At 43.4% G+C, this 27,208-nt stretch overlaps 1 protein-coding gene across 1 annotated transcript in view; it reads left to right on the top strand.

Annotated features, from left to right (window-relative positions):
- ttc34 (tetratricopeptide repeat domain 34) overlaps positions 1–27,208 on the top strand; it is a 104,464-nt gene that overhangs the window by 73,342 nt on the left and 3,914 nt on the right. The window contains exons 6-7 of the mRNA XM_068016761.1: positions 9,639–9,909; positions 10,375–10,589. Coding sequence (XP_067872862.1) covers positions 9,639–9,909; positions 10,375–10,589 — 486 coding nt within the window. The remainder of the gene's footprint in view (positions 1–9,638; positions 9,910–10,374; positions 10,590–27,208) is intronic.

Here is a 27,208-nt window from a genome sequence, read left to right as displayed (position 1 = left end):
TTGTTACCTGCATAAATGTTGTCAATGTTTACTCAACACTCTTAGTTATTCGGATGTTTGGGAACCCACTAACAAATTGCTCCTAAGTGGTCATTTTCTTCTCAGATTCACACCAGTCTTGTTTTGGTTGATTGACTCAGTTTGTTTTCTTTTTGAATTAGCTGTCTATTTTTATTTTTAATGTGAACTAAGTGGTAATCTTCCACTCTTCCAATTTTGTTGCAGTTTACACTGAAGATGCATTTACATTGCAAGTTTACCATCAGTGCAAAACAATTTTAACTTCACATCAACATTTTCGATTTACAGCATAAATCTGGAGTTGGCACTCAACCTGACTCCAGAGCAAGACTTACTGGAGCTGTCAGTTTAACACCAGATGGAGTATAAAGCCATGTGTGCCATCAAAGCAGGTTTACAAAATACAATGGAAGAGGTTTATTTCAGCTCCTGGACACTTTTTAAACGTATCTGTCCTCAATTGAAATATGTAGACCAGGTATTGTCCCTTCTCTGCTCTCAAGGCATTTAAGCTTCTCGAGAACCTCTCTTCTAAGCAGGACAGTTACAGATATGGTCAAGCAAAAGCCTTGCATTCTTAACATAGTTTTGCCTGGCTGGTATTTGAACTTCAGTTGTTTGTATTTGTTTCATGGGATATGGGCGTTGTTGGCTAGCATTTGTTGCCCATCCTTAATTGCCCTTGAGAAGGTGATGGTGAGTGGCCTTCTTGAACTGCTCCAGTCCATCTGATGGTGCTCCCATAATACTACTGGGGAGGGAGTTCCAGGATTTTGATCCAGCGACAGTGGAGGAACAGTGATATATTTCCAAGTCAGGATGGTGTGTGGCTTGGAGGGGAACTTGAAGATGGTGGTGCTCCCATACGTCTGCTGCCCTTGTCCTTCTAGATGGAAGAGGTCGAGGGTTTGGAAGGTGCTGTTGTCGGAGGTGTGGTGAGTTGCTGCAGTGCATCTTATATATGTTATATACTGCTGCCACTGTACGTTGGTGGAGGAGGGAATATTTAAGGTGTTTGATGGGGTGCCTATCAAGCGGACTGCGCTGTCCTGGATGGTGTCCAGCTTCCTGCATGTTGTTGGACAGGCTTTGGGGAGTCAGGAGGTGGGTTACTTGCTGCAGAATTCCCAGCCTTTGACCTGCTCTTGTAGCCACAGTATTTATGAGGCTGCTCCAGTCAATGATAACCCCCTGGATGTTGATGTTGATTCTGTTACTGATCTCTGATCCAATAGCTGCAGTGTAAATTCACCCTAAAATATAAAGACTGATACCATAGATGCTGAACTGCCCGGGCCTCATCATGAAGATCATTAATTTCTACTTCTTGCTGGTGATAATCAAATATACACGTGTATAATGAAACCAGGCAATGGTTATAATTATTTGCCTTTATATATTTTTAAAGGGTTATTTTCCTAATCCTTATACTGCTCAGCTTTGTCTGGCCCCAGACTGGAGATGGGAGGAAGGGGAAATGGAATGAGTTGGAGAAAAGCAAGGTTGATACCTATACATTTGGACTTGGTTAAAGTGTTAACCACACTTTCCTCCCTTTTCCACATTTCTCCACCTTCACACCCCCACCCTCCCCAACCTCAGTTTGGGATCAGACTCTCCAATGTGAAAAACACACCAGCAGAGACATGGAAACAATGGTTTGTTGGAATTCTGTTGCCTTGGAGGGTTATCCAAAGATTACTGTTCTTCCCAGTATACAGCTTCTTAGCAGATTAACACATCAGAGACAAGGATCAGGAATGCAACTTCAGATTCAACTTCATAAAAAGCCAATACTTACATGTTGGTTCAAGCCAATGGCACCCTTTCTTGAAAAGAAAGCACAGATTTTAAAAGTATTTAGCTGGATTTGCCTTTTGTATTTTTATGAGACATCCTCCCATTCTCTACCTGCATAGGGGACATGCCCTAAGAATTACCTCAAAATGAAGTCAATCGACAAATTCAATGTCAAGTAAGGAAAAAATGCTGATGCGAATGAAGTCATGAAGGCTTATACAAACAAAACATTTAGCATGTGGCGGCACAGTGACGCAGTGGTTAGCACCGCAGCCTCACAGCTCCAGCGACCCGGGTTCAATTCTGGGTACTGCCTGTGCGGAGTTTGCAAGTTCTCCCTGTGACCGTGTGGGTTTCCTCCCACAGCCAAAGACTTGCAGGTTGATAGGTAAATTGGCCATTATAAATTGCCCCTAGTATAGGTAGGTGGTAGGGGAATATAGAGAAGGTGGGGATGTGGTAGGATTAGTGTAGGATTACTATAAATGGGTGGTTGATGGTCGGCACAGACTCAGTGGGCCGAAGGGCCTGTTTCAGTGCTGTATCTCTAAAAATAAAAATGAATAGAAAACAAACTATCAGATCCGCACGGCCTGAAGATGGCTTATTAAGACAGGGCATCTTTATATTTGCCTTATTTGGACATGTGTGAAACCCTTGTTTATCAAAGACTCAAGAACCTAGAGTAAGTACACAATCTGGCATGTCTAAAAAAAAAAAATTTTATTCATGGGATGTAGGTGTCGCTGACTAGGCCAGCATTTATTGTCCATCCTGAATTTCCCTTGAGAAGGTGGTGGTGAACTGCCTTCTTGTACTGCTGCAGTCCATGTGGGGTAGGTACACATACAGTGCTGTTAGGAAGGGAATCAGGATTTTGACTCAGCGACAGTGAAGGAATGGCGATTATAGTTCCAAGTCAGGATAGTGTGTGGCTTAGAGGGGAACCTGTGGTGGTGGTGTTCCCGTGCATCTGCTGCCCTTGTCCTTCTAGGTGGTAGAGGTTGTGGTTTTGGAAGGTGCTGCCTAAAGAGCCTTGGTGCGTTGCTGCAGTGCATCTTGTAGATGGTACGCACTGCTGCCACTGTGCGTCAGTGGTGGAGGGAGTGCAGGTTTGTGGATGGGGTGCCAATCAAGTGGACTGCTTTGTCCTGGATAGTGTCGAGCTTCTTGAGTGTTGTTGGAGCTGCGCTCATCCAGGCAAGTGGAGAGTATTCCATCACACTCCTGACTTGTGCCTTGTAGATGGTGGACAGGCTTTGGGGAGTCAGGAGGTGAGTTATTCGCCGCAGGATTCTGAACCTCTGACCTGCTCTTGTAGTTGGTGCTTCATTGTTTTAGAGGTCACCGAGGCTGTCAGCAGGGCTTTGTGAAGTAATTGACCGCAGAAAGGCTAAACTCCTCTTATGTGTCACTCAGATTGGTCAATAGAACTGAGGATATTTCTTGAGAATTGAAGGCTGTGTTGGATGGTAGGACAGCTTCCTTGAGATGTAGGGAGCTGAAGTTTAGGCCAGCTAGTCCAGATAGAGCTACCAGTGGGATGGTGAATTTACCCAGTAGCAGAGCCTCTAGGAGGATTATATAGCACCTCCTGAGGTGGAGGTTCAGAACTGACATTTAAAAAGGTTTAATACCATTCTCCCAGGGAAGGCAATACAATCAGTTCATCAACACCAGCTCTTAGAGATAAGAATGTATAAATTCTGGAAACATTTCCAGCTACAGTTATATAGACTTTAATTTATTCAATAGACTGGCTGTCTAATGTTGCTGACTGTTGGCTATCTAAAGAGTCTACTTCCAAAGCCGTCTCAATCAGTTTATATCTATCTTTGACACTGATCTCAGCACAAATTTATAATCATGTAGATAATGCTAAATTATTGTGACACAATAGAACTGCCTTTGTAATCTGTGGAGAGAGAAACGGGGTTAACGTTTCAGGTCATTGATTCTTACCTGAAATGGTGGGCTGAACTTTTACTTACGTGACCCACTGGGAGTGGGTAGGTCAGAAAGTAGTGGGAAACTCAGAAATAGTGAATCCTGTCCATGCTGGAGAGTTTTAACTCCACAGCATGAGCATGACGTCATTGATTAGTTCTTCGCCTGGAAGCATAATGGTGGGATTAGGGGATAGGTGGTGGTGGGGGATTGAGGGGAAGGTTGTTGGTGTAGTTTCCCAATCATGGAGACTCCTTGGGCAGGCACCTGGATTCAGGAGGTAGGCGTAAAGGCACTCACAGGTTCTCCGATGCTCAAGAAACCTGGCTGACAAGGGAAAAAGTTGAAAAACTGAATGACAGTGAGGCCTGCAGCTTCATTACCATATTTGAAGTTCCAGCCCATCTCCTTGGAGTGTGTTGGTTATCTGCTCACCTTCCAGTCTCAGTTAAAGCTGGAAATGGATGAGCTGGAGGCAGGTTTGGGTTGGGGAACAGATTTTTCAGACTTTCACCCTCCACCGTTTCAAAGCTGCCCTTGTTTTTAGGTTAAAATTCCCCTTGCTAACTGTTTATCTCTCTAAAATACTGCCTTGTCTCCTGAATATTTCCAGCATCTTCTGTTTTTATTTCATTTCCAGCATCTGCAGTGCTTCGCTTATGCCTGTGTAATCTGCATATTTTTGGTGCCAATCCTAACGCAAGTTGATCGTGTAAATGATAATTTGAAATGGTTGATTTAAGACGGTACTACAAGCCAAATTTAGACGTTATTAACTACCAAGCATAGACTGCATGAAAAACTTCCTACAGTTCCTTAATGAGGAGTTGAGATGTTGGATTAATGAGGAATTTCTTGTCAGGGTTCTGGCACCTAAGTCTTTGATTCCACAGTGTGCATATCGGATGACACACTGTCATCTCTTGGTCAGTTCATGTGAAATTCCTTTATCTTGTTTTTGCAGAATCATTAACCTGTTTATGATAACTCTTAAAATAAGGGCAAAGAAATTTTGAAGAACATAATAGGTGCTTGTATGCTAATATTTTTACATTGTTAGATTTCAGAGTAGATATGAAAAAACAAGAATGCCATGGGATCACGAACTGCTACTAAGGTCAGATATGTGAATGAAAAGCAGTGGTGATACCCCTTTATTCCAGTGTATCTCTTAGGCTTTTCTTAAAACAGGTGGATACACGGATAGGGTTTGATAACGCTATTGGGGAGGGTTTAAACTAACTTGGCAGGGGTGTGGGAACCAGGAGGAAATAGCAGAGAGGAATACCAAAGTGCACAGAATACTGGAGAGATGGATAGCAGTAGAGTAGAGAATAGTAAGTTATTAGGTGGGGTCAGAGTAAGGGAGAAAGTAATAAAGTCTAAATGAGGGTTAATGTGCAAGTATGTGAATGCACGGAGTGTTGCTAATAAGATTGGTGAGTTACAGGCACAGATTGGCATATGGAAATATGATGTTGTGGCTATAACAGAGACCTGGTTCAAAGAAGGGCAGCACTAGGTGTTAAATATTCCTGGATACATGATGTTCAGGAAAAGTAGGAAAGGGAAAAAAGGGAGAGGGGTGGCGGTATTGATTAAGGAGAGCATTGCGGTGCTGGAGAAAAAGGATGTCCCAGAGGGGTAGAGGACAGAATCAATTTGACTAGAGCTTAGGAACAAAAAAAAGGTGTTGTCTATCTGCCACTAACTGGTGGGAAGGATGTAGAGGAACAAATTTGCAAGGAAATTACTGAGAGGTGCAAGAATTATAGAGTAGTTATAATGGGGGACTTTAATTATCCAAATAAAGATTGGGATAGTAGTAGTGTAAAGGGAAGTGAGGGGCAAGAGTTCCTTGAATATGTTCAGGAAAATTTTTGATAGCAGTATGTTTCTTGTCCAACGAGAAAGGGGGCACTGCTGGACTTGGGAATGAGGTGGGCCAAGTGGATCAAGTGTCAGTAGGAGAACATTTATGGGATAGTGATCATTGTATCATAAGGTTTAGGCTGACTATGGAAAAGGACAAAGAACAAGCCATGCTAAGAACAATTAACTGGGGGAAATCCAACTTCAATGGGGTAAGAACGGATCTGGGACGAATAAATTGGAGTTAAAGATTGGCAGGAGAAACGGTAGCTGAAGAATGGGCTACCTTCAAAGAAGAGATAGTTTGGGCACTGTCAAGTTATGTTCCCTTGAAGGGGAAAGGTAGGATAAAGAAATCCAGAGCTCCCTGCGTGACAAAAGAGATAGAGATTAAGATAAAAAAGAAAAAGTGTGCTTATGACAGATGCCAGATAGAAAATACTATTGAGAACCAGGCTGAATATAGAAGGTTCGGAAGGGAAGTGAAAAAGCAAATAAGAGAAGCAAAGAGAGAGTATGAAAAGAGACTGTCAGTTAAATAAAGGGAGGCCCAAAGTTTTCTACAAACATATAAATAGTAAAAGGGTGGTAAAAGGAGGGGCGGAGCCGAGTAGGGACCAAAAGGGGATTTGCACATGGAGGCAGAGGGCATAGCCGAGGTATTAAATGAATACTTTGTATCTGTCTTTACTAATGAAGAAGATGCAACCCAGGCAATGGTGAAAGAGGAGGTAATTCAGACATTAGAAGGGTTTAAAATTGATAAGGAGGAGTTATTGGATAGGCTGTCTTTACTTAAAGTGGATAAAGCACCAGGACCGGATGAGATGCATCCAAGGATACTGAGGGAAGTGAGAGTGGAAATTGCAGAGGCACTGGCTGTAATTTTTCAGTCTTCCTTAGACTCGGGGTTGGTGCCAGAGGACTGGAAAATTGCAAACGTTATGCCCTTGTTCAAAAAAGGGTGTAAAGATAAGTCCAGCAACTACAGGCCAGTCAGTTTAACTTCGGTGGTGGGGAAAATTCTAGAAAGAATAATTCGGGAATAAGGTAACAGGGTTGATGAGGGCAATGCAGTTGATGTGGTGTACGTGAACTTTCAAAAGGTGTTTGATACAGTGCAGCACAACAGACGTGTGAGCAAAGTTATAGCTCGTGGAATAAACGGGACATTAGCAACATAGACACGGAATTGGCTGAGTGACAGGAAACAAAGAGTAGTGGTTAGTGGATGTTTTTTCAGGCTGGAGGAAGGTTTGCAGTGGAGTTCCCCAGGGGTCAGTGTTGGGGCCCTTGCTTTTCCTGATATATATTAATGACCTAGACCTTGGTGTACAGGGCACAATTTGAGAGTTTACTGATGATACAAAACTTGGAAGCGTTGTGAACTGTGAGGAGGATAGTGTAGAACTTCAAAAGGACATAGAAAAGTTGGTAGAATGGGCTGACAGGTGGCAGATGAGGTTCAATGTGGAGAAATGTGAACTGATACATTTTGGTAGGAAGAACATGGGGAGACAATATGAAATAAAGAGTACAATTCTAAAGTGGGTGCAGGAGCAGAGGGACCTGGGCATATATGTGCATAAGTCATTGAAGGTGGCAGGACTGGTTGAGAAAACGGTTAATAAAGCATACAGTATCCTGGGCTTTATTAATAGGAGCATGGAGTACAAGAGCAAAGAGGTTATGTTGAATTTGTCTTAGACACTAGTTCGGCCTCAGCTGGGGTATTGCATCCAGTTCTGGATGCTGTGCTTTAGGAAGGTTGTGAAGGCGTTGAAGAGAGGATGCAGAAATGATTTACGAGAATAATTCTGGGGATTAGGAACGTCAGTTATGAAGATAGATTGGAGAAGTTGGGACTGTTTTCCTTGGAAAAGAGAAGGCTCAGAGGAGATTTGATAGAGGGATTCAAAATCATGAGGAGTCTGGACAGATTGGATAGGGAGAAACTGTTCCCACTTGTGAAAGGATCGAGAACGAGGGGGCACATATTTAAAATAATTGGTAAAAGAAGCAAAATCAACATGAAGAACAACTTTTTCACGCAGCATGTGGTTAAGGTCTAGAATGTACTGCCTGAGTGTGTGTGGAGGCAAGTTCAATTGAAGCATTCAAGAGGGAATTAGACAGTTATATGAAAAGGAAGAATGTGCAGGGTTACGGGGAGAAGGCTGAGGAATGGCACTAGGTGAAATGCTCATTAAGAGAATCAGTGCTGACACGATAGCCCAAATGACCTCCTGTCACAATGACTGCTGTAATAATTCTGTGATGCTGTGGGTGGTTGAGCTTCTGACCGTATACCTACATCCACCTCCCTAACATCACCCAACTCCACTGTTGCTGAAATCTTCCCCCATTCTGTTGTTACATCCAGATTTGACCATTCCAACACACTCCTGGCCAGCCTCCTATCTTCCACCTTCCATAAACTTTAGCTTATCTAAAACTCTGCTGCTCGTATCCTAATTCACACCAAGTTCCGTTTACCCATCACCACTGTGCTCACTGAGCTACATTGGCTCCCAGTCTGGCAGCGTCTCAGTTTTAAAACGTTTCATTCTTGTTTTCAAATCCCTTCATGGCCTCGCCCCTGTATATCTCTGTGACTTCCTCCATCCCTAGAACCCTTCAAGATCTCTGCGCTCCTCCATCTCTGGCCTCTTGAGCATCTCCGATATTAATCGTTCCACCATTAGAATCATAGAATGATCGCAGCACAGAAGGAGGCTGTTCAGCCTGTTCTGTCCATGCCAGCTCTCTGCAAGAGCAACTCACCTAGTCCCACTCCCCTGCCTTTTTCCTGTCGTCCTGCAAATGTTTCCTCTTCAGATAATTATCCAGTTCTCTTATGAAGACCTCGATTGAATCTGCCTCCACCACACTCTCAGACAGTGCATTCCAGATCCTAACCACTCGCTGCATAAAAAAGGTTTTTCCTCATGTTGCTGTTGCTTCTTTTGCCGATCACCTTAAATCAGTGCCCTCTGTTTCTGGATCCTCTGGCTGATGGGAACAGTTTCTCCCCATCTACTCTGTCCAGACTCCTCGTGATTTTGAGCACTTCTATCAAATTTCCTGTTAATCTTGTCTTCTCCAAGGAGAAGAGACTCAGCTTCTCCAACCTATTCACGTAACTGAAGTTCCTCATCCCTGGAACCATTCTTATGAATCTTTTCTGCACCCTCTCTAATGTCTTAACATCTTTCCTGAGGTGTGGTGCCTAAAACGGGACACAATACTCCAGTTGAGGTCGAACCAGTGTTTTGTACAGGTTTATCGTAACTTCCTTGTTTTTGTACTCTATGCCCCTATTTATAAAGCTCAGTATCCCCTATGCTTTATTAACCATTTCTCAAGCTGCTCTGCAACCTTCAATGATTTGTGCACATGTACCCCCCCCCCCCCCCCACCTCCCCCCCGCCCCCAGGTCCCTCTGCTCCTGAATCCCCTTTAGAATTGTACCTTTTAATTTATATTGCCTCTCCTCATTCTTCCTACCAAAACGAATCACCACACTTCTCTGCATTAAATTTCATCTGCCACTAGTCCGCCCTCACAGTTCACAATACTTACAAGTTTTGTCTCATCCGCAGATTTTGAAGTTGTGTCCTGTACACCCAATTCTAGGTCATTAATATAGCAGCTGTGCTTTCATCTGCCTAGGCCCTAAACTCTAAAATTCCCTCCCTTAATCTCTCTGCCTCTCTACCTCTCTCTCCTCCTTTAAGATGCACCTTCAAACCTACCTCTTTGACCAAACTTTTGGTCATCTGCCCAAATATCTCTTAACATTGCTCACTGTCAGATTTTGTTTGATAATGCTCCTGTGAAATCCCTTGGGACAATTTTACATGTTAAAGATGCTATATAAATACAATTTTTGGGGGGGCAGTAATACCAATTGTGAGAAGTCTACATATTAGAGTTTCCATTTCCCAAGCTTTTGGAACTGGTAGATCTATCATTCTGTCCATTTTTTTTGCTAACAGGAAGCAGTACAGGACATTGCATTAGCCCTACAGACAGACCAAAAGTTGGCAATCCAAGAAATCTCATCTCTGAAGCATGATGCTCAAAGTCTAATCAGCCACTGGATGCGTGCTCACTGTGTGAACACTTTAAATGGAATTGCAGAAGCCAAGGAAAAGGTCTTCAGTGACGAACTTGTTAATCTTCCTGCAATTGGTCAATCTCTACACCTGATCAATGAGAGAGATTCAACCTGCCACATCCTATATGTTGATATATTGATTGCAAAAGGTAAAATTCAAATGTTTACGGCAGCTTAATGCTTCACAGAATTGTGGATTCTTTGTTCTCTATACAGTTGGGCACTGATAATATGGCTTATTTATATAAAGACAGAATCGGACTGACAGGGGACCAAACAGACAGAGAGAGAAAACTGCTTTAGAGGTTTTTGTCAATTTTGTGTTTTTCCTCCTCAATGTTCTTGGAAGAAAATTTAACTTGAGCACAAAACTCCCAGTGATGAGAAAATGCTGCGATTAAGCCAAACTAACACAACAGTATACAAATTTAGATTACATCTAATGTACTGCAGATGTTCCCTGGAACTTCTATGATATTTCAAAAATTGTGTTTTGGAACAGGCTATTTTGCAGGAACTAAACCTGATTGGGTTTAAATGCCCTCATTTGGGAATGATGTAAATCATTATCCCAGATTTTGGAAAAAACATCTCATGCCTTGTCCTTTCTGCAGAAATGTATGATGATGCCTTGAAACATCTGCAAGAGATTTTTGGACAAGTTCCTAACGATGTTGCTGCCACGGCCAGGTATGGACTCATTCAGATGAAGAGGAAGAATGTCCAGCTTGCTGTGCAGAATCTGAGCATTCTCGCTGAAGAGAACAACAAAGATTTGGAGTTTCTATTACAGTTCCTGGAAAACAAACCACGCCATCATGTGGCTCAGGTAATGTTTTGTGGTTCAAGAAGGCAGCTCACCACCACCTTCTCAAAAGCAGTTGGGGATGGGCAATAAATGCTGGTCTTGCCAGCGACGTCCACATCCCAATGAACAAATACAAAAAAAAGGAACATAAGAGCAAGGATGCCTTGCTATTATGTAGGGCTTTGAGACCTGTGCACCGTTTTGATCTCCTTACCTAAGGAACAATATACTTGCCTTAGAGGGGTGCAATGAATGTTCACTATATTGATCATTGGAATGAGAGGGCAGTCATGTGAGGGGCGATTAAGTAGAATGGGCCTATATTATCACTAGTTTAAAAGAATGAGGTGATTTCATTGAAATCTATACAATTCTGACAGATGACAGGTAGAAAATACTATTGAGAAACAGGCTGAATATAGAAGGTCCAGAGGGGAAGTGAAAAAGCAAATAAGAGAAGCAAAGAGAGAGCATGAAAAGAAACTGGCAGCTAGCATTAAAGGAAATCTCAAAGTTTTCTATAGGCATATAAATAGTAAACGGGTGATAAAAGTAGAAGTGGGGCCGATTAGGGATCTGAAAGGGGATTTTCACATGGAGGTAGAGGGCACAGCTGGGGTATTAAATGAAGACTTTGCATCTGTCTTTAGCAAGGAAGAAGATGCAACCCAGGCAATGTTGAAAGAGGGGGTAAATCAGACACTAAAAGGGTTTTAAATTGATGAAGAGGAAGTATTAGATAGGCTGCCTGTACTTAAAGTGGATAAAGCATCAGGACCAGATGAGATGCATCCAAGGATACTGAGGGAAGTGAGGGTGGAAATCGCAGAGGCACTGACCATAATTCTTCAGTCTTCCTTAGACTTGGGGGTGGTGCCAGAGGACTGGAGAATTGCAAATGTTACACTCTTATTCAAAAAAGGGTGTTAAGATAAGCCCAGCAACTACAGGCCAGTCAGTTTAACTTTAGTGGTGGGGAAAGGTCTAGAAAAAATAATTTGGGACAAAATCAATAGTCATATGGACAAATGCGAGTTAATTAAGGAAAGCCAGCATGGGTTTCTTAAGGGAAAATCATTTTTAACTAACTTGCTGGAGTTTTTTGAGGAGGTAACAGAGAGGGTTGATGAGGGCAATGCTGTTGATATGGTGTACATGGACTTTCAAAAGGCGTTTGATACAGTACCGCATGGCAGACTTGTGAGCAAACTTGTAGCTCATGGAATAAAAGGGACTGTAGCAACATGGATACGAAATTGGCTGAGTATCAGGAAACAAAGAGTAGTGGTTAATGGATGTTTTTTGGGCTGGAGGAGGGTTTGTGGTAGTGTTCAGTGTTGGGACCCTTGCTTTTCCTAATATATATTAATGACTTAGACCTTGGTGTACAGGGCACAATTTTAAGGTTTGCAGATGATACGAAACTTGGAAGCATTGTGAAATGAGGAAGATAGTGTCGAACTTCAAAAGGACATAGTCAAGTTGGTGGAATGGGCAGATAGGTGGCAGATAAAGTGCAATGCGGAGAAATGTGAAATGATTCATTTTAGGAAGAACATGGAGAGACAATATAGAATAAAGGGTACAATTCTAAAGTGGGTGCAGGAGCAGAGGGACCTAGGTGTATATGTGCATAAGTCATTGAAGGTGGCAGAACAGGTTGAGCGAGCGGTTCATAAAGCATACAGTGTCCTGGGCTTTATTATGAGGGCGTAGAGTACAAGAGCAAGGACGTTATGTTGAAATTGTATGAGACACTAGTTCGGCCTCATCTGGAGTATTGCGTCCAATTCTGGGCGCCGCAATTTAGGAAAGACGTGAGGGTATTGGAGAGAGTACAGAAAAGATTCACAAGAATGGTTCTAAGGATGAGGAATTTCAGTTATGAAGATAGATTGGAGAAGTTAGGACTGTTTTCCTTGAAGAAGAGAAGGCTGAGAGGTGATTTGATGGAGGTATTCAAAATCATGAGGGATCTGGACAGAGTAGATAGAGAGAAACTGTCCACTCATGAAAGGATCAAGAACGAGAGGGCACAGATTTAAAGTATTCGGTAAGAGAAGCTAAAGTGACATGAGGAAAAACTTTCATGCAGCGAGTGGTTGGGGTCTGGAAAGCTCTGCCTGAGTGTGTGGTGGAGGCAAGTTGAATTGAAGCATTCAAAAGGAAATTAGACAGTTATATGAAAAATAAGAATGTGCAGGGTTATGTGGAGAAGGCAGGGGAATGGAACTAAGGGAATTATTCTTTCAGAGAGCCAATGCTGACACGATGGGCCAAATGGCCTCCTTCTGCACTAAGGATTCTGTGAATTCTGAGAGGGCTTGATAGGATAGATGCTGAGATACTGTTTCCTTCAGCTGGAGAATCAAGAACTAGGGTGCAGATTATACGGATAAGGGGTCGGCCATTTCAGACTGAGATGAGGACTCATTTCTTCATTCAGAGGGTTGTGAATCTTTGGAATTCTCTACTCCAGAGAACTGTGCATGCTCAGTCTAGAGCATGGCTACCCAACCAGACCCGACGACATGTGTCGGGTTCAGGTCGGGTCAGGTCTCTCTTCTGGATCCGGCATTCGGGCTCGGGTCGGACACAGTGCTGCCTTTTGGTCAGGGAGGGAAAAGCTTCCAGATTTGAACAGCAGGACATCAAGGCGGAGAACGTGCGTCCAGACTCCGCACTAGGCTGCAGTGAGCGATTCCATCTTTAATATAATCAACTTCATTCCGGTGGACGGGTTGGGCGCGGGAAAAAAATCAAAGGGCTCGGGTCGGATGTGAATCTGTCGGGCTCGGGTCGGGTTTCAGTTGCAGACCTGAGTGGGCCTTTAGCTCAGTCATCAAGTATATTCAAGATTCAGATCAGTAAATTTTTGGGCAGTAAGGGGATTAAGGTATATGGGAATATGGCAGGAAAGTCTGGTTGATGTAAAAGGCCAGGTATGATTTTATTAAATGATGGAGCAGGCTCGAGGGACCTACTCCTCCTACTTCTTATGTTCTTAAAGTCAATAAAATACAAGTGAAGCTACTATTGTTACGTAGGCACATGTAGCCACCAATTTTCACACAGAATGAAGCAAATAATAAGTTAGTCTGTTTTAGTAGGAGTTAGTTAAAGGATGACTGTCAGCCAAAATACCAGAAGAACGCCCTACCATCCTTTGGAAAAAGTGGTGGGATCTTTTGCTTCCATTTTAATATCTTATCCAAAATATGGCAAATCAAACAATGCAGCACGTCCTTACTACTGCATTGAAATATACACCAGGATTATGGGTAGGATTTTTCTGCGGGTTTCTGAATCCCACCACCAGGCTGAAATGGGGGTCAGAAGCCCGTACTGTGTGGGAAACAGTCACTCATCTTTGATTTTTCCCAAATTAGCCAATTAATGGCCAGAGGGCGGGCTCACCATCCAATTAAGGACAGTGGGTGGGCTCTCTAAGCTAGAGGACCAGTAAAAGGCCCTCCAGCTTGAAAACAGCAGCAGCAGGATGCCATGGCAAGTATGTTTGAGAGAGGGAGGACTGCCCAAGATGGCCTTTGCAGCCAGGCCGCTACTGTGGGTGGAGGGTGCCCTCCATAGGGTGGCCTGCTGCTGCTGAACCCAGGCAGGGAGGACCTCTACACCTGCTTGGAGCACTGTCCCTCACCGCCTGCGGGGTTTTAGAGGCCACTGGAGACCTCAGTAGGCCTTTAATTACTTCAGTTGGCTGCCTGCCATTTGTGGGCAGATAGCCCTGCCACCCCACCCTCCTGCCTCTGGGAACACCCTCAACCTTCAGACTCAAGCAGCAGAAGTACTACCAATTGAGTCAAGCTGGCACACAATGTTTGTTTATCCACATCACCAACTCAACATATCCAAACATCGTTGCTGCTTGAAAATGTTATGGCTGGTGATATAGTTTTCCATCAGGAAAAGGTGTCTTTTAGTTCCTATACCTAGACTGTATTTTAACAATTAGTTTACTGAGGTGAAATTGACTTTTCCGGGTAAGGACAAGTTCTCTGAGTTGCCAGCAGGTTTGCTCAGGTGTAGGCAGTTCTTCCTGTTTTAACCTGTTGCATATCAGAGATTGATATGGCAGCATCATTGACTGCAATTACCAGTTTGCTGGGTTTTGATGGACCCAAAAGCAGTTGTATCCATTCTAAGCCCAATTTGTTTCCACTTCCAAACGAGGTAAATAAACGGTTTAAACATTACTTTATAGAATAAAATGGACAAATATAAACAGATGGAGCTAAGTAAATAAAGAAATAAAAATTTGATCCCTAATCTATACTGAGTGGGATGATCTCAGAGTAGCAATGCACAATGATAGGACATTCATGGTTTCAGAAGGAGAAATCAGCCAGGAATCCAAATCACTATCTTGTGACCCCTGCTGGAAACCGGGGCGGTGGGGGAGGATTTTATGTGGGTGACAGGGGTCTCAGCCACCAGCCGATGCGCCAGCTCGAGCCCCTAATTGCCTCCTCTGGGGAAGGCTGGCCGCATTACATGCCAATTAGGCACCTAAGTGGACAGCAGTGGGCTTTCCCCGGATTATGGACACCGGTGACAGAGGTCCCGCTTACTGAGAGCAGCCAGCAGGTCTTTTACTGAGCAGCGCTATCGTGGAGGCGGTGGCTGCTGCCAGTAATGGACCGACTGGAGGTGAGGGACTCAGACCACAGGTAAGGGCTGGAGAAATTTCACGGGGAAGGGGTTACAGGGGGTTTGGCAGCAGGGGCGTGGCTCTCGGTGGCCTCCCCCCAACCTCCCTTGCCAACGCCGGATCCTTCAATCAGGCACTGTGCCTTTTAACAAGGGACCCCCCCCCCCCCCACTTGGAGCTGGCAAGCAATTCGGATGGGTTTGCTTGGCATGCTCCCCGCATAGTGACACGCCTGCTCGCCGCTGGGCTAATAACAGTGGCAGTGGGATGAGGCCCTTGATTGGACATTAATTGCCCACTTAAGGGCCTCTTGGTGGTGGGATGGGACTGGCCTTCCCGCCACTGACTTAATTGGGGTGGAAACGGGAAGATGGCAGGTTCCCCACCTGCCACCATCCACCCGATTAATTGCTCTCCCCACCTCCAAACACGCCACGAAGAGAGCATAATATTTCCCCTTGAGTGTGTGAATGAGGACAAGATTATGCTCTGTTGTTTCCCTAGACCCCCACCCCTGAGCAGTCATCCAATAATCACTGTAAAAGTTCACACATGAATAATGGCCCTTGGCCATGGTGCTGCAAGTAACCTTCACTTATATAATAAGACCCCAGAAAGGATTGAAACCCTCAGAAGACAAGGGAGAAAATTGGTAGAAACAAAGTAGAGCGCGCATAGGAATGGAGAGAGAATGGAATAATGGGTGTAGGGTGCGCAGAAATAAAATGCCAAATGTTCTGTTGTTCAACATTGTGCCTTCGTTTTTTGGTGGGGGGCGTTTTAAGTTTTGTGAATCCAAAGCTCAACTGCCTGCCAGCCCTATCACCTGATCCAACTACTTAGGATACCAGTTATATCCATTGAATGAAGTTATAGCGGATCAGTGTGCTACTCATATGGATAGGGCTGACATATATGGGTGATAAATGTTTGTGACTGGTTTAATCTATATCTAAAAAAAATACAATCAGATGAATGAACCAGTGTTTAGTCTGTTTTTTAACAGACCTTTTTACCAGGCCTTCAGTCATTAGGGGAGGCGGCGGCGTAGTGGTATTGTCACTGGACTAGTAACCCAGAGACCCAGGGTATTGCTCTGGGCACATGATTTCAAATCCCACCACAGCAGAAGGTGGAATTTGAATTCAATTAATTTTTTAAAATCTGGAATTAAAAGCTAGTCTAATGATGGCCATGAAACCATCGTCGATTGTTGTAAAAACCCATCTAGTTCACTAATGTCCTTTAGGGAAGGAAATCTGTTGTCCTTACCTGGTCTGGCCATCATGTGACACCAGACCCACAGCAATGTGGCCCTCTGAAATGGCCGAGCAAACCAATCAGTTGTATCTAACCGCTACGAAGTCAACAAAAAGGAATGAAACTGGACGGACCACCTGGCATCGACCTAGGCACCAGAAACGACAACGGCAAACCCAGCCCTGTCGACCCTGCAACGTCCTTACTAACATCTGGGGGCTTGTGCCAAAGTTGGGAGAGCTGTCCCACAGACTAGTCAAGAAACAGCCTGACATAGTCATACTCACAGAATCATACCTTACAAACAATGTCCCAGACACTGCCATCACCATCCCTGGGTATGGCCTGTCCCACCGGCAGGACAGACCCAGCAGAGGTGGCGGCACAGCGGTATACAGTAGGGAGGGAGTTGCCCTGGGAGTCCTCAACATCGACTCTGGACCCCATGAAGTCTCATGGCATCAGATCAAACATGGACCAGGAAACCTCCTGCTGATTACCACCTACCGCCCTCCCTCATCTGATGAGTCAGTACTCCTCCATGTTGAACAGCACTTGGAGGAAGCACGGAGGGTGGCGAGAGCACAAAATGTACTCTGGGTGGGGGACTTCAATGTCCATCACCAAGAGTGGCTCGGTAGCACCATTACTGACTGAGCTTGCCAAGTACTAAAGGACATATCTGCTAGACTGGGTATGCGGCAGGTGGTGAGGGAACAAACAAGAGGGGAAAACATACTTGACCTCATCCTCACCAATCTGCCTGCCGCAGATGCATCTGTCCATGGCAGTATTGGTAGGAGTGACCACCGCACAGTCCTTGTGGAGACGAAGTCCCGCCGTCACATTGAGGATACTGTCCATCGTGTTGTGTGGCACTATCACCGTGTTAAATGGGATAGATTTCAAACAGATCTTGCAATGCAAAACTGGGCATCCAAGAGGCGCTGTGGGCCATCAGCAGCAGCAGAATTGTACTCAACCACAATCTGTAACCTCATGGCCCGGTATATCCCCCACTCTACCATTACCATCAAGCCAGGAGACCAACGAAGAGTGCAGGAGAGCATGCCAGGAGCAGCACCAGGCATACCTCAAAATGAGGTGTCAAACTGGTGAAGCAACAACACAGGACTATCTGTGTGCCAAACTGCGTAAGCAGCATGCAATACACAGAGCTAAGCGATCCCATAACCAAAGGATCAGATCGAAGATCTGCAGTCTTGCCACATCCAGCCGTGAATGGTGGTGGACAATTAAACAACTAACGGGAGGAGGTGGCTGGACAAATATCCGCATCCTCAATGACGGGGGAACCCAGCACATCAGTGCGAAAGATGAGGGTGAAGCATTTGCAACAATCATCAGCCAGAAGTGCCGAGTTGATGATCCATCTCGGCCTCCTCCTGAAGTCCCCAGCATCAAAGATGCCAGACTTCAGCCAATTTGATTCACTCCGTGTGATATCAAGAAACGACTGAAGGCACTGGATACTGCAAAAGCTATGGGCCCTGACAATATGCCGGCAATAGTACTGAAGACCTGTGCTCCAGAACTTGCCGTGCCCCTAGCCAAGTTGTTCCAGTACAGCTACAACACTGGTATCTACCCTGCAATGTGGAAAATTGCCCAGGTATGTCCTGTACACAAAAAGCAAGACAAGTCCATCCCGGCCAATTACCGCCCCATCAGCCTACTCTCAATCATCAGTAAAGTGATGGAAGGTATCATCAATAGTGCCATCAAGCGGCACTTGCTTAGCAATAACCTGCTCAGTGACGCTCAGTTTGGGTTCCGCCAGGGCCACTCCGCTCCTGACCTCATTACAGCCTTGGTTCAAACATGGACAAAAGCGCTGAACTCAAGAGGTGAGGTGAGAGTGACTGCCCTTGACATCAAGGCAGCATTTGACCGAGTATGGCATCAAGAAGCCCTAGCAAAACTGTCAATGGGAATTAGGGGGAAAACCCTCCACTGGCTGGAATCATACTTAGCGCAAAGGAAGATGGTTGTGGTTGTTGGAGGTCAATCACCTGAGCTCCAGGACATCACTGCAGGAGTTCCTCAGGGTAGTGTCCTCGGCCCAACCATCTTCAGCTGCTTCATCAATGACCTTCCTTCAATCATAAGGTCAGAAGTGGGGATGTTCGCTGATGATTGCACAGTATTCAGTACCATTCGTGACTCCTCAGATACTGAAGCAGTCTGTGTAGAAATGCAGCAAGACCTGGACAATTTCCAGGCTTGGGCTGATAAGTGGCAAGTAACATTCGCGCCACACAAGTGCCAGGCAATGACCATCTCCAACAAGAGAGAATCTAACCATCTCCCCTTGACATTCAACGGCATTACCATCGCTGAATCCCCCACTATCAACATCTTAGGGGCAACCATTGACCAGAAACTGAACTGGAGTAGCCATATAAATACCGTGGTTACAAGAGCAGGTCAGATGCAAGGAATCCTGAGGCGAGTAACTCACCTCCTGACTCCCCAAAGCCTGTCCACCATCTACAAGGCACAAGTCAAGAGTGTGATCGAATACTCTCCACTTGCCTGGATGCGTGCAGCTCCAACAACACTCAAGAAGCTCGACACCATCCAGGACAAAGCAGTCCGCTTGATTGGCACCCCATCTACAAACATTCACTCCCTCCACCATCGACACACAGTGGCAGCAGTGTGTATCATCTACAAGATGCACTGCAGCAACGCACCAAGGCTCCTTAGACAGTATCTTCCAAATCCGCGACCTCTACCAACTAGAAGGACAAGGGCAGCAGCTGCATGGGAACACCACCACCTGCAAATTCCGCTCCAAGCCACACACCATCCTGACTCGGAACTATATTGCCGTTCCTTCACTCACTGGGTCAAATTCCTGGAGCTTCCTTCCTCACAGCACTGTGGGTGTACCTACACCTGTTGGACTGCAGCGATTCAGGAAGGCAGCTCACCACCACCTTCTCAAGGGCAATTAGGGATGGGCAATAAATGCTGGCCTGGCCAGCGACGCCCACATACCAGGAATGAATTTTTAAAAACTTCTTAACAAGCAGGGGGCTTTCCTGCTACTCTCCATGCACACATTGCAGAGTGTAAGAAAAATTGTGACTGATAATAATGGCCAAAAGATCTTGTTGAATTTAATCACTGGTCGATCATATCTATTTCTCCATTACATTTAGCCACCATTGCAAAACATATCCCATGGTTTTCAGTTTTGCTTTCTCTTATGTTAAATGGGAATGCTGTAATCCATTCCAAAACTAAGATTGGCAATGTGGTAAAATTTCCATTTTGCAATCATAAATGTCTTCCAGCAATTTTTCTTTCTATAAACATTTATTTTTTACAAAGATCAGCCCTTTTGTATTGAGTTGGCTAGATAGTCGCATCATGTAATGTTGAATCCTTAAGTCAGTAACCTGCACACAGTCCTATCCTGACATTGAACAAGAACTCACAGAACCACCTATGTGGCCCTCTGCTTAGTCATAACAAAGGCTGAAACTGGTACATTAGCCTTAAACTGATGTGCTTTTGTATTTGCTCCCATCCCAGTGCATCCTGTCAACAGTTTGTAACAAACAGAAATGATGAAAAGTACGTTATCTGGCACAGTGGTTCAGCGCATTAATAGAAAAGCTGACAGAGATTTGGTTTCAATAACTGCGGTAACTCTTAAGAGCTTTGTTCCATTATCAAATCACAACAATTCAGCCACTCCAGCTTTTCCACTGCTGGTTGAAGCTAACTGAGTTAAACTATATTCCAAATTTTCTTTATTCGGCTGGAATGGTGGCTTGCAAGGAGTTGTCTCAATGATGACATCAATGACAGTTGTATTTTGTCTAAGAGGTACTAGCTGTGAAGTATAATGGACTATCGCAGTTTGTCGAAGGTAAGGTGCTATATCCACAATGTGCTTAAGAAATGCATCAGTCATGTACAAGCCAACAGGTTTCATATGTGATTAGTGGAGCTAAATGCTATTTATTTTGCTTCCCTTTCCTTAAATGATTAATTGTGAAGTGAGGGGAGATAAAGAAAGGCTTGAATTTATCTAGAGCCTTACCATTGTCACTTAGAAATGTCTTGTGTTTAAGCTTTGGATGGCTGCTACTTCAGGCAGCAATTCATCTCACTACTTTAGTTGAAGGTTGTTACCTCAGGACTAAGTCATGAAAATGGACTAGATGTAGTCTTGATCGTGGGGAAGAATTTTCACTAACTGTAATATTAAGCAGTAACCCAAAACCCACTCCATCAACTATCAGAGTTTAAAACCTACTGCTTGATCAAGCTTTTGGTCACCTGTTCTCCTAGCTCCTTATGTGGCTCAGTGTCAAATTCTTTTTGATAAAATGTCTGTTCTCTGCCTACATTAAAGATGCTATATAAATGCAAGTTGTATACAGAAGGCTCTAACCCTTAATATCTAAAACAACTTATCTTCTGCTCCTTGGGTGGTGTAAGATGTAAGTTTAGGTGGCGATATGGTGAATTGGCCCTTCTCAGGAAGTATCTCACCAGTAAGGATGGTAGTTCTTGTACTTGGTATTGAACAGCACTGTTGAGACTTGAGGTAAATTAGACTTTTAAGCTATCTGATTCATTTCAAGACTTTGGATATTTTTAAACAATCCTCACAACTCGTGTTCCACATGCTGTGTAACTTACCTTTATATCAGTCCAAGTCATATAAGAGAGAACCTGGCACATAAGCAAGTTCTTAGCTTTGACGTCATGGATACACAGAGGGAGGAATAATAATAGGAAGAAAAATAATTTTAATACTTTGGTCATAATAACAAACTAATTTGGCTCCTATCAAATTATTTGGACAGTCTGGCTCATAGTTGCCCCTAAATATAGTGAGAGGTCCTTAAACTAGAACAAGAGAAGTGATAATGCTGATCAAGATGAGAAAAATGACTGCTCGCATTATTTGGGAGACTAATTGATGCGGGCAAATAAAAGTATAGCAAGATGATGTCATGGAATAGGCAAATATTCATTTGTGAAGAGAACAGAAAGTATTGGGTGTTCAGCTTGCCAACCTTGACAATCGAGTACACGAAAGAGCATGATGGAACATCACAAACTAGATTTTGAGTATTTGGAGACACTTACTATTCACTCACTGCTTTTCTTCCATGATAAACCATGATAATTAATAAAGCAAACTTAAGAAAGTTTACGAGAACATAGCTGTAGTCTCACTACACCTCCATCACTTCAGGTCTTCACATTGCCTCAATCACAACTGAAATCTTTTTTTTTTCTAATGGGACCTATCTAGCATTAGCTCTTCAGTATACAAGTGGAAAGTGAGTGCCAAAAACATGTAGGCCAACTATTTTCTTTACCATAATTTTTCCTATGCCAATGCAGTGTGGAGCCATTTTTTAGCCTCCCTGTTTTAATTTATATAAGGAACCATGTTACAGCAGTTCCTATATTTAAAAAACCTCAGTCAGAGTTGGGACAGGAATTGTAGAATTGTACAGCACAGAAGGAGGCCATTCTGCCCATCAGGTTTGTGTTAGATGTTTCAAAGAGTAAACCACTTAGTCCCACTCTCCCGTTCTTCCTCATGTTCTTGCAATTTTTCCTCCTTCAGTATTTATCCAGTTCCTTTAAAAGGCTACAATTGAATCTGTTCCACCACTCAAAATGATTTTCCTCATATCCCCTTAGGTTCTTTGCCTGTCGCCTTCTGGTTTCTGGTTATAAATCATTCAGCCTTTGGAAATAGTTTCTCTTTATTTACTGTATTTAAATCCTTCATGATTTTAAACACCTCTATCAAATCTCCCTTTAGTCTCTGCTCTAAGGAAAAAGGATGCAATGGATTGGCACAGTCCAGCTCAGGCCTTTCACCCTATGGGTAAAACCACCCTTTGGCAAAGTTTCAACAACAATAGGCAGAAACTTTTAAAAGTAGAGTAGAATTTTCCAGTGCCACCGTAGAATAAGCCAAACATTAAAGATGCCATGGGCATCTGACTCAGTTAATTACACATGCAGCAGTTTTGACTTTGTGTATTTATACAGCAGTTGTATTTTGTCTAAGAGGTACTAGCTGTGAGGTATAATGGACTATTGCAGTTTGTTGAAGGTAAGGTGCTATGTCCACAATGTATTGTGCTCAAGAATTGTATCAGTCATGTCCAAGCCAACAACGACTGGAGTTGGCCTTGAACTCCCTATCTGAGAGATCGTACCAGGACTTTGTCATTGACCTTCGGCTGGAATTTAACAAGAACAGTATGCAACAGCGCATCCGTCTTCCTGAATCTCCCAAGTTCAGTGAACATGGGAAAAGATTACAGGCCTGCATCGTTTCAAGTCTTCACCCTGTGGAAAAGCAAGTTTAACAGAGAACTCTTTTAAATCATCAAACCTAACTCATGCTATCTTTATAATCTCTATCATTTCTTGAATGTGTGTGTATCTGTACGAGTGTGAGAGTGGGTGTTGTGAATATTTTAGGTTTTGTATAATCATTTGTCTTTCTTTTAAACTTACGAGAAAACCTATCATTTGTCTGTTCTTGACAATTAAAGCACTTGGGTTAAAAAACAACTTTTTAAAAAAAACACGCTGTCTCAGTCAGTCGAGAGGTGAAAAGGGAGGAACCATCCCTATCATCTCACGCCTGTCCGTAACAATGAGAATAAAACCATGCACAGTACTTTAGGTGTGATCTCGCCAATGCCCTGTACAGTTGTAGCAAAACTTCCCTATTTTTATACTCCAATACCTTGCAATATAGGACAACATTCCACTTGCCTTCCTAATTACTTGCTGTACCTGCATGCTAACTTTGTGTTTCATGTACAAGGACATCCCTCTGCACCACACCATTCTGTAGTCTCTCTCCAATTTAATAATACTCTGCTTTTCTGTTCTTCCTACCAAAGTGGATAACCTCACATTTTCCCACATTATACTCCATCTGCCAAATATTTGTCCACTCTCTTTAACCTATTTATGTCCTTTTGCAGTTTCTTTGTGTCATCCTCTTAACTTGCTTTTGTCAGCCAATTTGGCTACAATACACTAGGTCCTTTCATCTAAATCATTAATATAGATTGTAAATTTTTGAGGCCTCAGCACTGATTCCTGAGGCACCTCAGTAGTTTACAAACCTGAAAATGACCCATTTATCCCAAGTCTCTTTTCTGTTAGTTACCCAATCCTCTATCCATGCTAATATATTACCTCCTTTACCATGAGCTCTTATTAGTAATCTTTTATTTGGCACCTTATTGAATGCCTTTTGGAAATCCAAATAAAATACATCTACTGATTCCCCTTGTCCATCCTGCTTGTTACATCCTCAAAGAACTCTAATAAATTTGTCAAACACCATTTACCTTTCATAAAACCACGTTGACTTTGATTGATTGTATTATGATTTTTGAAATGTCCTGTTACTACTTCCTTAATAATGGATTCAGCATTTTCCCATTGACAGATATTAGGCTAACTGGCCTACAGTTTCCTGCTTTGTGTCTCCCTCCTTTCTTGAATAGGGGTGTTACATTTGCCATTTTCCAATCTGCTGGGACCTTTCCAGAATTTAGGGAATTTTGGAAGATTACAACCAATGTGTCCACTGCAGGGATAGGCACCAACATATTGCACCACAGACATTTGACAAAATTATTGACTCAGCCACGGAAATGCGTGCAATTAATCTGTGTATAAGGTGTATAGACAACCTAATGTCATCAAAACACAGTCCGATTTAAAACACATTTCTCCCTATTTAGTGAGATACCTGGCATTGTTTTAACTTGTACAAGTAATCAATGTCTTCCCGCACACTTGAGCGATGCAGAGAATTCAGATAGATGTCCATCTGTCAGGAGTGATATTGATCTCTTTTTTCTCTCTCTCTCCATCTCACCTCTCTGTGTTCTCCCTTCTCCTCTCTGTGTCCCCCTCTCTCTCCCTCTGTGTCTCTCTCCTCCCTCCCCTCTATGTCTCTCCCCCTCTCTCTGCCCCCTCCTCCTGCCTCTTTACCCCTCCCTCTCCCCGTCACCCCTCCCTCTCCTGCCTCTTTACCCTACATTCACTTCCCCTCTGTCGCCCCATCCTCTCTCTCTCTCTCTCCGCCCCATCCTCTCTCTCTCTCCTCCCCCCCCCCCCCCCCCCCCACCCCAACACCAATGTACCAGGAACTGAAACACATTGCTGCTCAGCACCGGCCCCACACTCTCAGAGAAACCAGGGTGTTTGGAGAGCTGAGAAAGTGGACTGTCTGCCTAAAAAAAAAACTTGCTGTGTCTCAAAGAAGCATTGCCTTTCCAGTTCAAGCATTGCTTTCCTGTGTGCTATCCTATCTGTTCTACTCTCACCAGCACTCTCCAGGGCTGATTCCGCAAGTCAGACAAGGGCAGGGAGAGCTTGATTGACAACATCAGTCTTTCCAGCGAGTCCCGCCTCCCCTGCACTCTGATTCAACGGAGATCTGCGCGCAGGCAAGCCATTTGAGCTTTTGATTGGCTGGCCAGATACAAAACCTTGACCGGCGGTAGGAACTAGCCCGATGCCCCAATCCTTTTTAATATGTTCGCTCCTGATAATTATAAATGTCTTGCGCTAAGCCCTTAAAATTTTTTTACCACGGACACTGGTGTCCATGTATGGACACGTTGCCGACCCCTGATCCCCTGTCTGCAGCCACTTCTTTTAAGACCCTAGGATGCAGGCCAACAAGTCCAGGGGACTTGTCAGCTTTTAGTTCCATAAGTTTGCCTAGTATTTTTTCTATATGGTAATGGTTGGTTTGTTTTTAATTCCTCCCTCCCTTTGCCTCCTGATTTTCTACTATTAATGGGATGCTTTTAGTGTCTTCTACCGTGAAGACAGCTACAAAATAGTGTTCAAAATCTCTGCCATTTCCTTTTTTCCCATTATTAGTTCCCCAGTCTTATCCTCTAAGGGACCAACTTTACTTTAGTTACTCTCATCCTTTCATATACCTGTAGAAGCTCTTACTGTCTGAGAGTAAATTAGCAAGAAATATAAAAACAATCAGTTTTCTCTTTTTTTAGTCATCCTTTGTTGCTTTCTAAAATTTGCCCAATCTTCTGGCATACCACTAATATTCGCAACATTATATACCTTTTCTTCAATTTGATACCATCTTTAACTTCCTTAGTTAGCCACGAATGGTTCATCCTTCTTGTAAAGTATTTCTTTCTGAATGAAATGTATTTTTTTTGAGAATTATGAAATACCTCCTTAAATGTCTGCTATTGCTTATCTAAAATCTTAACCTTTTAATCTATTTTCTCAGTCCACTTTAGCCAACTCTGCCTTCAGACCTTTGTAATTGCCTCTATTTAAGTTTAAAGACACTAGTTTCAGATCCAAGTTTCTCACCCTCAAATGGAATGTGAAATTCATGTTTTGATCACTCTTCCCTAGAGGATTATTTACTATAAAATAATTAATTAATTTTGCCTCATTACATATTACCAGATCTAAAATAGCTAGGGATAGATCCTCGGAGGAATCTGAATGTTATGATGTAGATATGAGAATAGAAGCCACTGCTGATGATGCTGCTACTACCAGTGTATAGATAAGAAGCGAACCAAGTGAAAGTTATGCAACCAAGATGGACAACCATAGCGAAGGTTGTGTAGTCAACCATGTTGTACGGAGAACAGGGCATCATGGTCACAGTCGATGAGAATTTCATTTGTGACTTTGGTAAGGGCTCTTTAGTGCTGTGGGATGAATGCAAAACTGAAGGGAAACAAACAGGGAGTCGCAGTAGACATATTTACAGGTTTGTGAACCAGTCTCCCTTGACCTGTACTTCCTGTTACAGTCCATAGACTTCGAAAACTCAGCTTGGCTTCATCATAATACCACTAGGGTTAGAAAACTTACTTGATGAAACACTTGAGCCAATTAGCCTCTGTGGTGACAACAGACAAGTCGACGTTTCGGGTATAACCATTCATTAGAAGTTGACCATTTCATTCCATACTAAGGGAATCCTGATAACTTTTTGGCTCTTTCAGTTATTGAGGAGAAAATACTGCTGCAGTTAAACCACACCCACCTCCCCAAAAAAAAATCCCTGGGTTGAATAGTGAAAATTAATCAAGAGATCTTGCCTGTTTGCCACAGTAACTGTCAACCTCTTTTGGACAGTTTTGTCTCCCAAACTTTCTGGTAACTAATCACAGCAATGAATAGTTTGAATACAAGCAATGGTGATTCCCTTATACTATCTCAGCTATGCAAACAATTTTTTTTAAAGCTTCAGTTTCCTGCCCCCACCCCTTGCCCCATCCATCCCCTAAACTGGCATGTATCATTGTCCATTTTGAAGAGCCCAAGCACATTCTATCTTCATTGCCCACTACCCCAAAAGCAAGAACAGGAGTAATCCAGTCCCATTTACAGGTCCTGTTCAGGGCAGCTGGAGGAGGGAACTTGGTGTTGCACATCTGGCAGATTGGCATTTCTGGCTTTCCCCCACCCCACCCCTACTTCTGGAATCACATTACAATTTTTTTATAGTAAACATATGAATGATTTGGGTGACAGCACATACATTTTATTAAATTACACATTAAACAACATATTGAAGAACAGGCCATGGAAGTTTTAATGTGCTGTCAGTATTACATCATTCTCATTTCACAGTCACATTCCAGGCAATAAATATGCTTCA

Source organism: Heterodontus francisci, chromosome 37, assembly GCF_036365525.1.
Source record: "Heterodontus francisci isolate sHetFra1 chromosome 37, sHetFra1.hap1, whole genome shotgun sequence".
Taxonomy (NCBI): Eukaryota; Metazoa; Chordata; class Chondrichthyes; order Heterodontiformes; family Heterodontidae; genus Heterodontus; species Heterodontus francisci.
Note: the sequence above shows the minus strand (reverse complement) of the source record. Positions and strands in the feature narration are given on the sequence as shown.